Source organism: Hemibagrus wyckioides, linkage group LG16, assembly GCF_019097595.1.
Source record: "Hemibagrus wyckioides isolate EC202008001 linkage group LG16, SWU_Hwy_1.0, whole genome shotgun sequence".
NCBI lineage: Eukaryota > Metazoa > Chordata > Actinopteri > Siluriformes > Bagridae > Hemibagrus > Hemibagrus wyckioides.
In genome coordinates, this window is record NC_080725.1 from 14,740,911 (window position 1) to 14,754,381 (window position 13,471).

The 13,471-nt window shown below is 43.3% G+C and overlaps 1 protein-coding gene across 2 annotated transcripts in view; it reads left to right on the plus strand.

Moving 5' to 3' along the window:
• nlgn2b (neuroligin 2b) overlaps window positions 1–13,471 on the plus strand; it is a 54,756-nt gene that overhangs the window by 12,268 nt on the left and 29,017 nt on the right. For both annotated transcript variants that reach the window (XM_058412747.1, XM_058412746.1), the window contains one exon: window positions 4,282–5,059. In XM_058412747.1, the coding sequence (XP_058268730.1) occupies window positions 4,579–5,059 (481 nt within the window). In that variant the 5' untranslated portion in view covers window positions 4,282–4,578. The remainder of the gene's footprint in view (window positions 1–4,281; window positions 5,060–13,471) is intronic.

Here is a 13,471-nt window from a genome sequence, read left to right on the forward strand (position 1 = left end):
GTAATAAACAGTAAGAAGCAGTAATAAACAGTAACACAACCTAACACAACCCCTGTGTGTATAAAGTGTGACGTGTTTTCTTCAGTGTGATGATATGCTCCAAAATATCTGATGAAGCTCTAAAATTTACCACAAGTCAGTTTGTGAAGTTGCTCCACCAGCAGGGCGGCGCCGTTTGAGAGTTCAGCTCCTTATGACTTTTTACAACAAGTGACATGAGATGTTTAAAAAATGAAGAACCATGCTTCATAAGGCTGCTAAATGAAGAACAATAGAGTGTGTATGCTCTGAATGTGTAAATATGGAAATTAGGATGATGTTGGAGCAGTGAGATTGGTTCTGACACACACACACAGTGTCACACATTTTATTGGGTCTCTGTGTTCATGTGTTAGTGCAGGTCTGTTCATTCAGAATAAGCTCTGTCTGGAGGCTGTGCAGCTGGTACACACACACACACACATGCACACACACACACACATACACACTGTTTGCTCTCTCACCCTCTGTGCTCTTTCTGAATGAAAAGTAATTAGCAAACAGATTGGCTCTCACCACTGCAGTGAAGGGATGAACCCACACATGCACACACACATACACACACCCACACACACACACACACGTTGGAGCCTGTAGCATGACAGCTGACCCTTCATTAAAACCCGCCTTGGAAACACCAGCTGACCAATCATAGCCTAGTGACAGTAACTAGGCAATGACAAAAACAAAAAAGGATTTATTATAAATAACACCAAGAGGAAAAATACGAGTTCTGTCGCTATGGTAACGTTGGTGCGATGGACATAAAGTCTCGTATCAGCTGGCATTCTGCATGGAGTTTGGAAGTTGTGAGACTGTAGACGATCACTATGAGCTTCCTGTCTTCACTGTTGCCATGGCAACAACCAGCGAAGCTAACGGGAGATGTCATTAACACGGTGTCTGCTGCTGCTGACGAGCCGCTCCGGTGGAAAGGAGGAATCCTTCATTCTGATCAGACTCTCCGGGTGTTTGATGTTCTGCTGATTGCATTTGTCGCCACGGAGACGATAAAAGACCCCCTACAGCGACACCCTGATGAGCGATGGGCGATAATCATCGATCATTTAGCAACCCGTGATTTTAACGTTAACAGATTAATAAAACCCAGTAAACGACACTCCCATTCCTCTTTACTGCTGGAAAGTAATGTTGGGTTCTTGGCATGCTTTGAACTCTGTGTGTGTGTGTGTGTGTGTGTGTGTGTAGGCATCCCTCTAAATATTTAAAAGCAGCATCGTTTCCATGGTGATGCATTAATTATGGAGACTTTTTTGTCATTATTTTTTCACACCTCCTTTTTTTGTTGCAGTTTCATGTCACACTTATTGGTGTTTTTTTTTTCTTCCTGCTTTGTTAGCGGCTGTTTCGTCAACTTATATCCGCGTGCTTGTGAAATGGAGCAATGCATGCTGGGAAATGGCCGAGTTCACTACTGAGTTGAGAATCAATCTGATTGACACGTCACTCCTCACTGTTCATTTCCACTGTGTCTTAACTAACACTTGTTGCTTGTTGCGTACATGTTGCAGGAAGAAGGTTTCTCCTTAGACCCTAGGTAGGGAGCCTATCTGAGCAGACCTAACACTGAGATAAGTGCTCTCTTCCACTCGAGCAGGAACGAAGGTTTTTTCGGGATTATTCCCTGTAGAACAGGTGTTTAGGTGAACATCACCACCACAGCTGAATTTGTGAGCGTGAGCAGGTAGAAATCACACAGGAGGACAAATGTCTTTCTGCTGAAGAAGCCTCTCGATGCTACACACTCCTCCTCTCAGGCCTCAAGTGCACACTCGTGTGAGGTAGGAAAGTGAGACACATCCAAGTCGTGACGGGGAGCTGATGAGGGGGAAGAAGGAGTGGAACGCAGAGGATGGAGGAAGATCTGGAGAGGAGGAAAGAGATTCAACAGCATACATAACACAGTGTAGGTCACATGGAGGGTAAAGGGACATATGAAGTACATGAATTTCCATAATTACCCACAATTCATATCTGCTTAAAATATGTAATGTGTATATACAGCATGTCACTTTTCTATGAGCCATGACAAATAATAGTAATAATAAGAAGAAATGTGTGATAAAACCTGACGCTTTCCGTTATCATTACCCAAAATCCTCTTTGCTCAGGTTGATGGGTGAAGTGATGGAAGTGTTTAACAATGATGAAATCACTTAGTGAAAGAAATATAGATCTTAGGAGCAGAGCTATTGGGCATTTTACAGCTCCGCCTCCAACACACACACGCTCGATTAGGTCTCCATTACATCTCTGCTCACTCAGAGTGCCTTATTGGCATGTCCAAACTGACAGCAACATGACTGTAGCTCATCGCCAACGCCACACACACACATACAAACACAAGCACACACAGAAATATATGCAGTGTTGCCTTTATAGACTCTTCCATACATTTGATGATTTTTCAACAGTACACCAGATGTTAGCTAGCTTCAGACACGCCCACATTCCCATCTATGGCCTTGTTTGAAAAATCGTCAGGATCCCTTACATACAACGCTAAACAACAGCTGGTACCCTCACACCCAGCAGCTCCTAGAGGACATTTTTTGTAGTTTTGTAGTTTTATTTCTTTTTAAATTTTCATAAGGAAAATAGTAAAGCAATGCCCGAGCTGGCTGCTGATCCTGATCCCTGTAAGTCGTGTGCACATGTCACTTTAATCCTTTAATTCTTTCATTATTCCACTTTAATTACACAACTTTCAAGGCAGCGTCTACTTTCATGTCATGTTATTTTTGGGGTACGATGTTCTGAGCAAGCACTGTCTTTGCAATTAGTGTGTGTGTGTGTAGTATGTGTGTGTGGGTGTGTGTGAGGCAATAGGGGGTCAGAGCTGAAATGCATATGTATAAGGTCTGACTGCAGGCTGTTAGAGATGGACGAGCCTCTGGCCTTAATTGTATCTCATAAATATGCAAACATCATGACATTTCATCACACACACACACACGCACACAAAGATAGAGCTCCATCTCCTCTCCATTTTACAGGTGCATTAGAATCATTTCAGCTTAATTGAAACAAATTCCACTCGATCTAAAAGACACTTTATCACTAATTAACACTAGCCTCATCATAATGATGCTCGTTTCTATAGTAACAACGCACAGCCATGCGGACGGCAGACACACCACTGACAGTAAAACGTGTCGAATCGCTGATCTGTGAGGAGACGTTTCTGTGACATGTATGGAAGGAGTCTCCACTGTCAGGGCTTTGTCTTCAGAGGAGTATCAGTTTCTCAGTAACACGCTCAGTAACAAGCTGAGATTATTTTCGTTTATTAACTTGAAGAGAGAATAAAGAGATACCGCTGAGGGAAACACTGTTAATAGCTGATAGAAGGGAAGTGTCATCACGAAGTAACTCACTTCTCACACACTAAATATAACTGTAAGTGGATAAGAAGATGTCTTGTTCTTTAATAAAGTGTCATTGTTGGCACACTGCTGTAGTGTAAGAGGAATAAAACACTGGTGCTGCCACAGAATAATCAGCTTCAGGCTTTAAATGTGAGTTATAGAGCAGGAGGTGAAGGAGGTGTGGCCTGGTTTCCTGTTGTTATATTCACTGAAGAAGGTGTGGCTTGTTTCTGTGAAGGAGGTGTGGCCTCTGTGTATACTGTCTGACACTGTTTATTTCTGAATGAAATAACAAGTGACCTAAAATCAAAAACATTGTTATATGGCATTTAGCATAGCCTGTGTGTGTGTGTGTGTTCTATAAGGTGTCCCTGAACTCTTTACCTTATCCTTTCTTTTATGTCTCTCTCTCCATCTCTCTCTCTCTCTCTCTCTCGCTCTCTCTCTCTCTTTGTTACATTTTCTCTCTCTGTGCCCTTCTCACTCTTCCTCTTTTTTGTCTTTTTCTTTCTCTTTCGTTCTCTTTTTATCACTCACTCCTCATCTTCTCCTCCTTATCTTTGTCTTCGTTGTTCCATTCACTATTTCTCAACATTCTCTTTTTCTCTCTTTCCTTCCAATTCACATATGTCTGTATTACACTGTCCATCTCTCTCTCTCTCTCTCTCTCTCTCTCTCTCCATTTTTTTACTATTTTTCTCTTGCTCACATCTGTCTCTCTCTCCTTTCCTCATTCATTGTGTTTTCCTTTTCACACCTTCATCTCTCTGTGCTAATATCTCTCTTCCTCCTTTTATTACTCTCTCTCTCTCTCTCTCTCTCTCTCTCTCTCTCTCTCTCTGTCTCTCTGCAGGAAGCTGACGGAGCTCAGTGAGGACGATGTGGATGGTGCAGTAACGTCAGCATGAAGCTCTTCAGTGCTCTGCGTCAGGCCTCTCTCGTGCACCGCTAGGCCCCTCCCCCCCACACGCACACACACATACACACACACACACACACACACGCACACACACACACACGCGCACACACACACACACACACACACACTGTATCTCCAGCCCCTCCCCTTTTCCCACCGCCACCCTTTTACACTGATCCCCTGAGACAGGAAGTAGGAACTTTCCTCCTCCTTCCCCTCGACTCCTCGGCCATGTCTCTACCCTGTGACAGTGGACGCCGGCGTCCATTTTCCCGCCCTCGCCGTAAATGGGACACGTGCTTGGTATGGTTGTTAGGATTGGCTCTCCGGTTGGCACTCTCTTCGTGCCAGCGCTCGGATTACAGTGCTTCCAAACACCCCATCGTTTCCACCAGTTACGGTAAGATCCGCGGCATCCGGAAGGAGCTGAACAACGAGATCCTTGGCCCGGTGGAACAGTTCCTTGGCGTCCCGTATGCCACGCCTCCCATAGGAGACCGCCGCTTCCAGCCCCCCGAAGCACCCGGAGCTTGGCATGACATCCGGAATGCCACACGGGTCCCGCCAGCGTGCCCGCAGAACGTCCATGGAGCACTGCCCGAAATCATGATGCCCGTGTGGTTCACAGAGAACCTGGACGCTGCTGCTGCATACCTGCAGGATCAGAGCGAGGACTGTCTCTACCTCAACATCTACGTCCCTACGGAGGACGGTGAGACGCCACACACACACACAAACACACACAAGAGCAGTATGTCCAAAATCACACCATATTCACAGACATCTCTATCTTTAGCTCTGGTCATTAAATGTGTCCATGCCCCACCCACTTTCACAAGAATCAAAGGTCATTTCCTGTAGCCATCATCAAACGTGAGATTATCACGATTTTCTCACGACAAAAACATTAGAAAAGGTGCAACAAGAAACTTTTCAGTCCAGAGTCTTCTTCTGAAAAGTTTACTGACTCTCAGTGTTTGAAATGTCATAGTGCAGGATATGGAGCCTGCAGCCAAAAACTGATCCATATGCTTCAGAGTGCTGAGGGTGGAGCACCTCACACACACACACACACACACACACAGGCACGCTCCTGTTACCCTGTTGTCAGTGTTAGCAGTGTGTTTGAGTGTTGGTTTGTTTTCATGTGTGTGTGTGTGTGTGTGTGTGTGTGCGTATGTGATCATGTATTCCTGTTTCTTGACTTTTTCCTCTTAGAAGTTTACTGGCACTAAACTTCCAGGTTGTCCAAACTCTTAATCGTCTGTCTTTCTTTCTTCCTCCTCGTCCTCTTCCTTTTTGTCATCCTCTTCCTCCATTTCCATGTCCTCATTAAATCTGAAAAAAAAAACAGCAGCTTTCCTTATCATCCTCCTATTTCCCGTTATCTTCCGCTTCATCTTTTTCTTTTTTCTTCTTCAGTAAAGATTATATTCATAAGATTATTTTTCACTCCTTATCTATTCCTCTTCCTTCTCTTTCATCTTCTCACCCCCCCCTTTTTCTTCCTTTTCACACGTTTTCCCCTCCTCTGCACATTCTTCTTTTTCTTCCTGTTTCTTCTCTGCTTTTTTTTTAAAGCTTTTTCTCCTCCTCTACTTTATCGTCTGTTTACCTCTGAAGGCTTCTCGATAGTCCCCTGACCTAATGTGCTCTGTGTGGAACAGAGGTTCCCTGTCATAAAAGATTCCAAAGAAAAGTTGAACTGTATTAGGAGTTAAGAGCCCATGAAGAACCCCTTATCTTCTGGATGTGTCCAAGTTAATTGGATCTATCTATCCATATCCGATCTATCCAAATTATTGTTTATTCTTATTTTTTTTAATAGCTAGAACCTGTCAGGAGATCCTTTTGCTTCTTTCTGCTTAGTACACTTGTAGGAAACAGGTTCATTAATGGTTCTTTGTGGGTTCTTCATATAATCAAAAGGTCTTAGACGCCTCAGAGGGTTGCACTTGGTCCAAGACAGGTTCTAGGTTCTAGGTGTTAAATATTTCACCAAGCTCTTGAGTCTCAAAACTGAACAGTCTCCAAATTCTCCTTCATTATTGTCTTCTCAACGCTGAGAACTGTCAGGAGTGTAACCTGTTAAAATCTTAGGAGAAACTTTATAGTTGTTTAGAGGTTCTTTGTGGGTTCCTCAGGTAATGAAGCATTCTTTTTCTGCTACAGGGTTCTGTTTCATATAAACATGTTCTGTGTATACAGCGATAAGGGCATGCTGTTCTACCAGGACAGTTTATATTAAGCATTAAACAAACATCTTTCAGGGTCTACAAGAAAATGATGAGCAATAACGTGCAGGAAGAGTGTTCCTCAAGGTTCTTTAAGGGTCTGTGTGAAATTATGCTCTCGTCATCCTTTCTGATGAGGAAACACTCTATTATAGGGTTCTGCAAAGATCTTTTAAAAGTTGGGGAATAAACTAAGAGCCTTTACATCATTAATCATGGGTTCATACAGTGCTGGTGCTTGAAAAGTGCTTCTTTCAACTCTTTATGACTGCAGGACCCTTTAATGTAGAGTTCTACGTAGAGCCTTAAGGACCGTTAAGTTCTCTGCATATTTAACTACCATACAGTGGATCAGTGAAACACTCATTATTTACTTCATAAAATCTAAACCTGAGCGTTTGAGGGAACGTTACAGACAAGTTACAGACATGTTACAGACACGTGACCAGTGAATTCAGTAGATTAAATTTAGAACACTTATTAAAGCTTTTATTTTTAAAGAGTCGAGGCTGTAAACTGACTGCTGGTCATAAGTCCATTCCTGAGCGAGGAGAATAAAAGGGCATCGTGTAAGGTGATGAAAAAAAAAGAGAAACTGCCGATGTGAAGCAAATGAACAAACGCTGACTAATGAGTACACACACATTTATTTTTAATGTTATTGCCGAGGTGAAAAACAACACAACACATTAGCCACTTGTATCTGAAGAGGTGGGAATCCTCTTCCTCTTCTTCCTCCTTCTCGTCACATCTTCCTCCTCATCATCTTCCTCTCTGCACTGCAGTCGTCCCTCCGTTTTTAATCTCTCCCCTAAGGAGGAAGTCTCGGGGGACGACACACTGGCTGCAGTAAATGAGGAGTTTTGCTCAGTAATGGCTCCCCGGGCTGATCCTCTCATTCTTTTGGCAAATCAAATGTGTGTGTGTGTGTGTGTGTACACGTTGGAGGAGAATCAGTCACCGGATCTCTGGAGACGAGTCTGTCATCAGAGAGACGAGAGCACTTCGCTGCTCACACCAAAAGCTCAGGAGATTGCCAAAGACTGATAGCATAGCGCTTAGCCACACAGTGTCCTGATGTGTGTGTGTGTGTGTGTGTGTGTGTGTGGGTGTGTGTGTGTGTGTGTTTGTGTGTATGTGTATGTGTGTTCATCCTTCCCGATTAATCATCACTTGATTTCTTAGACCTACATTCAGTATTATCGAGGAATTTGTAACACATCATCAGTGTTGACATTAGCATCCCGTGTTTGTTTACTGATCTCTTGAATTTTGTTCAGCTGATAGTTTAATGATATCCTTTACCCCAGACGTCTGACTGCCTGCATCACTGTTTAAAGTTTGATTCGTGAAGGTTCCCTAATCTAATCACATTAGCTAGCTAGCTATTTAATACTTTAGCTGTTTTGTGCTGATTCCAGGTGATCAAATGATCTAGCTAGCTAATGTCATTTGGTTAATTTCCTCTAAAGTCACATGACATTTAAACACATCACTCATCTGTTTCTCTTTTTTGTCTTCTTCGTTTTTCTCTTTCTTCGTTTTTCTTTTTTGTAATCTGACCACTTCCTCCTCTTCCTTTACCTTTATCTTCCTCCTCACTGTACTGTGTTCATGCCATTTTTTGTTTCATATCCAGACACTTTTATAGCCATTAAATCTCTTCCTACGACTCGGCAGCCGACTTACTTCCCATCCTGCTTCCTCTTGTTTTTCCTTTTTTCTCCTCTTCTCCTCAATACTGCAGTCATGCCTCTGCTTTTCATTCCTTGCTAAGGATCGAGACTCTGTGCTGCAGGACACGAAGGATTTTGCTCTGGACTGAGATTCCGGGCATTTTTCTCAGCTACATTTCAGAAAGAAAACATTTATCTGGGTCCATATGTTCTTCACTCCATGTCTGGCTGTGTTCCAAATTGATATTCTTTCCATCCAGTCGATAACACGGCGCTCTATCGACATCTGAATTGCAGGAGTGTAATATAAATGTAGATTTGCTTGATAATTGTGTGTGTGTGTGTGTGTGTAGAGGCTGATTATAAATAAGAACCAGAGCAGTCCGTTGACTCAGCAGAAGAAACGTCACACCGTTTTCCTTTTGATGCGAGAACAAATTCTATTTCTGCAGCTCGTGATCCGTTGAAAATTAGATCAGGTTTCTTTTATTTCATTTGCTGAGAGTAAAGGTGTGTATCAGGTGTGTATCAGGAACAAACCACACACTCATCCCCGCCGTTGTTCGGGTATCAAGGACGCCTGCACTTCCTCCAATCTCTGAACACAGAGGCTACATGTCTGGTTCGGATTCTCACTCACATGAATGTGATGAAGGACGACAGAGCGCTCGGATTCTGCCTCGGTTTTTATTCAAGTTCATCATGTGGATGTGTATACAGTCACAACTTTTACGTATTTTTGTAAATCTGTAGTGATTGATTTTCCACAATGCTATATGATCAGCTTTTTCATGTAGATTCATTCTAGATATGTCAAAAAAGTCACAAACTATTTTGCATTTCCCAAACGGTGCACTGTGAGAAAGCATTAATAGCTTGTTAATAACACTTTAATACATGGTGTGTGTGTACATGCATAGACTGGAATGGTATATATTCATCCACTAGGGGGAAGAAAAATCACTACGCTCATGCTAACATTTACGTAAACAACAACGAGCCCCGAACTATCAGTGATGTCATAGCTCCGTTCTTGCTCGGTGTGAGAGGAAATTAAATCCACAGCACCGTCTGGTGTTTCTCAGGGAGTCTCGCAGTAGTAAGAGGACTCCGCTGTGCTGGAAGTATGAGAATGTGCTGTGTGAAGAAGTAAAATTAGCCCTGGTATGTGTTGTATGGAAAGCAGTAAGCTAGCTGCATGCTAAGCTACTTCACGTGCTAACTACTTTTTAGCAGTTTAGCTAGCTAGTCACTACACAAAACAGAAATTTGCCATTAAACGTGAAAACTTCAAACACCTGCAGCAACTTGGTGCGTCTCCTGGAAGGCTGATGACAGGAGACAAGCCTTAAAGCAGTGGTGTGTGAGTGCAGCTATTAAAGCTCTCACCTGGTGATCGATACTAAATGACTTACGGTGCTGAGTGATGCTGGAATGTTCCATCAGCAACACATGGATTTCTGCACTCTGAGACGGCTTCGTTATAAACCCCAGCATCCTGTTCAGCTCAAACGCTCCAGAGTAACATTCTCTCTTTCTCTTAGTGTTTAATGCTGGTAAATACTGCACTGCTTTTTGATTGGGAATGGTGGTGTTTTCTGGTGTTTGAGGTTGAGTCTTGTTTTTGTGGTGTTTGGTGAGAATGCTGGAGTTTTTGTGGTGTTTGATGGTGAAGGATGGAAGTCTGTGGTGTTTGGTGGTGAGTGTTGGGGGTTTGTGGTGTTTGGTGGAGAATGTTATAGGTTTGTGGTATTTGATGGTGAAGGATGAAGGTTTGTGGTGTTTATTGGTGAATGTTGGAGGTTTATGGTGTTTGGTGAGAATGTTGGAGGTTTGTGGTGTTTGGTGAGAATGTTGGAGGTTTGTGGTGTTTGGTGAGAATGTTGGAGGTTTGTGGTGTTCGTTGGAGAATGTTGGAGGTTTGTGGTGCTTGATGGTGAGTGTTGGAGGTTTGTGGTGTTTGGTGAGAATGTTGGAGGTTTGTGATGTTTGATGGTGGAGGATGGGGGTTTGTGGTGTTTGATGGTGAATGCTGGAGGTTTTTGATGTTTGGTGGTGAGTGTTGGAGGTTTGTGGTGCTTGATGGTGAGTGTTGGAGGTTTGTGGTGTTTGGTGAGAATGTTGGAGGTTTGTGATGTTTGATGGTGGAGGATGAGGGTTTGTGGTGTTTGATGGTGAATGCTGGAGGTTTTTGATGTTTGGTGGTGAGTGTTGGAGGTTTTTGATGTTTGGTGGTGAGTGTTGGAGGTTTGCGGTGTTTGGTGAGAATGTTGGAGGTTTTCAATGTTTGGTGGTGAGAATTTAGAGGTTTGTGGTGTTTGGTGAGAATCCAGAGCGACATACAAAAGTGCTTTAAGTCTCTATTATTGAATACAGCAACACTGGTTCAATAGGTTACAGACTTAGGATACCATTAGCCTAAAATTGGATGTTTTTTTTTATTTATTTATTTATTTATTTTAATTAAACATATAACAATACATAAACAGGGAAAGATAAGAGCTAGTTTAAATGATTCAGGAAAACGTAGGTCTTAAGACGTCGTTTGAAGACAGTCAGAGACTCTGCTGTACAGACATCTAGGGGAAGTTCATTCCATCACCTCGGTGCCAGAACAGTGAAGAGTCTAGATGAATACCAACCTTTTACCCTGAGAGATGGTGGGACCAGTCGGGCAGTGCTAGTGGATCAGAGGGAGCGAGGTGCAGTGCGAGGAGTAATAAGATCTTTGAGGTAAGATGTTGCTGGTTCATTCTTGGCTTTGTAGGCAAGCATCAGTGTTTTGAATCTGATGCGTGCAGCTACTGGAAGCCAGTGGAGGGAACTCAGCAGTGGGGTGGTGTGGGAGAACTTAGGCAGGTTGAAAACAAGCCGTGCAGCTGCATTTTGGATCATTTGCAGTGGATGAATTGCATTCAGAGGAAGACCTGCCAGTAAAGAGTTGCAGTAGTCCAGTCTCTGAACAAGCACTTGAGTAGCCTGTGTGGATAGGAATGGTCGAATCCTTCTAGTGTTGTACAGAAGAAACCGACATGAGCGTGTCACTTTAGCAACATGGGAGGAAAAGGACAGTTGATTGTCCATGGATACCCCAAGGTTCCGAGCATTGGCTGAAGGGGAGATCATGGAGTTGTTCAGAGATAATGCAAGATCCTGAGCTGGGGATTAATCACCTGGGATGACCAGCAGTTCAGTTTTGCTGGGATTGAGTTTCAGCTGATGAGCTGTCATCCAAGATGAAATGTCTGCCAGACACACTGAGATCCGAGCAGAAGCTGTGGTATCTGAGGGAGGGAAGGAGAAGATAAGTTGGGTGTCAGCATAGCAGTGGTATGAAAAGCAATGTGAGGATATAACTTTGCCAAGAGAGTGGGTGTAGAGGGATAAAAGGAGAGGACTAAGTAGACAGGGAGGGACACCAGTAGAGAGTCTGCATGGAGCAGATGTCAATCCCTTCCATGTTACTTGATATGAGTGACCATCCAGGTAGGAAGCAAACCATTCCCATGCTGTTCCACAAATTCCAAGACACCTGAGGGTGGACAAGAGAGTCTTGTGGTTAACTGTGTCAAATGCTGCAGAAAGGTTGAGGAGGATGAGGACAGATGACAACTTGGCTGATCTAACAGTGTGTAGTTTCTCAGTGACTGCCAAAAGGGCAGTCTCTGTAGAATGTGCTGCTTTGAAGCCAGACTGGTTGGGATCATGGAGGTTATTCTGCAAGAGATAGTCAGACAACTGATTATAAACAATTTGTTCGAGAATTTTTGAAAGAAAGGAGAGAAGTGATACCGGTCTGTAATTATTGATGTCAGAGGGATCCAGAGAAGGTTTCTTCAGTATAGGGATAACCCTTGCTTGCTTAAAGGCAGTTGGTACCTGTTCTGATGTTATGGATCTATTGATAACTGTGGTGATGAAGGGCAGGAGGTCAGGTGAGATAGTCTGGAGCATAGTGTAAGGTATTGTATCCAGTGGGCAGGTGGTAGGATTGCAGGAGTGGATGATTTGCAAAACCTCTTCTGCTGCTATGGTTGAGATATGCTTCAGTGAAGGAGTAGCTGAGTCCTGGCTGTGTAATGTAGATGAAGTTGGGGCAGACGTGAAGGTCTGGCAGATCTTCTCAATCTTCTCTGTGTAAAAAGTGGCAAAATCTTCACTGGTCAGGGATGATGCGTCCAGTCGAGATTTCTTCCACTTCCTCTCTGCTGTCCATAGTTCTCTCCGATTGTTGTGAAGCACATCTGACATGGTGGTGAAGGATGGGGGTTTGTGATGTTTGGTGGTGAGTGTTGGAGGTTTGCAGTGTTTGGTGAGAATGTTGGAGGTTTGTGGTGCTTGATGGTGAGTGTTGGAGGTTTATGGTGTTTGGTGAGAATGTTGGAGGTTTGTGGTGTTTGGTGAGAATGTTGGAGGTTTGTGGTGTTTGGTGAGAAAGTTGAAGGTTTGTGGTGTTTGTGAATGTTGGAGGTTTGTGGTGTTTGGTGAGAATGTTGAAGGTTTGTGGTGTTTGGTGGTGAATGTTGGAGGTTTGTGTTGTTTCAGTAGAATGTTGGAGGTTTGTGGTGTTTGGTGGTGAGAATGATGGAGGTTTGTGGTGTTTGGTGAGAATGTTGGAGGTTTGCAGTGTTTGGTGGTGAATATGTTAGAGGCTTGTGGTGTTTGATGTTGAGTGTTTGAGGTTTGCGGTGTTTGCTAAGAATGTTGGAGGTTTGCAGTGTTTGGTGGTGAATATGTTAGAGGCTTGTGGTGTTTGATGTTGAGTGTTTGAGGTTTGCGGTGTTTGCTAAGAATGTTGGAGGTTTGTGGTGTTTGATGTTGAGTGTTGGAGGTTTGTGGTATTTGATGGAGAAGGATGGAGGTTTGCAGTGTTTGTAATGGTGAGTGTTGGAGGTTTGTGGTGTTTGGTGAAGGATGGAGGTTTGTGGTTTTTGAGGGTGAATGATGGAGATTTGTAGTATTTGATCATGAATGTTGGAGGTTTGTGGTGTTTCAGTGGTGAATGTTGGAGGTTTGTGGTATTTGATCATGAATGTTGGAGGTTTGTGGTGTTTGATCATGAATGTTGGAGGTTTGTGGTGTTTGATGGTGAATGTTGGAGGTTTGTGGTGTTTGGTGGTGAGTGTTAGAGGTTTGTGGTGTTTGGTGAGAATGTTGGAGGTTTGTGGTGTTTGGTGGTGAATATTGGAGGTTTTAGGTGTTTTGTGGTGAGAA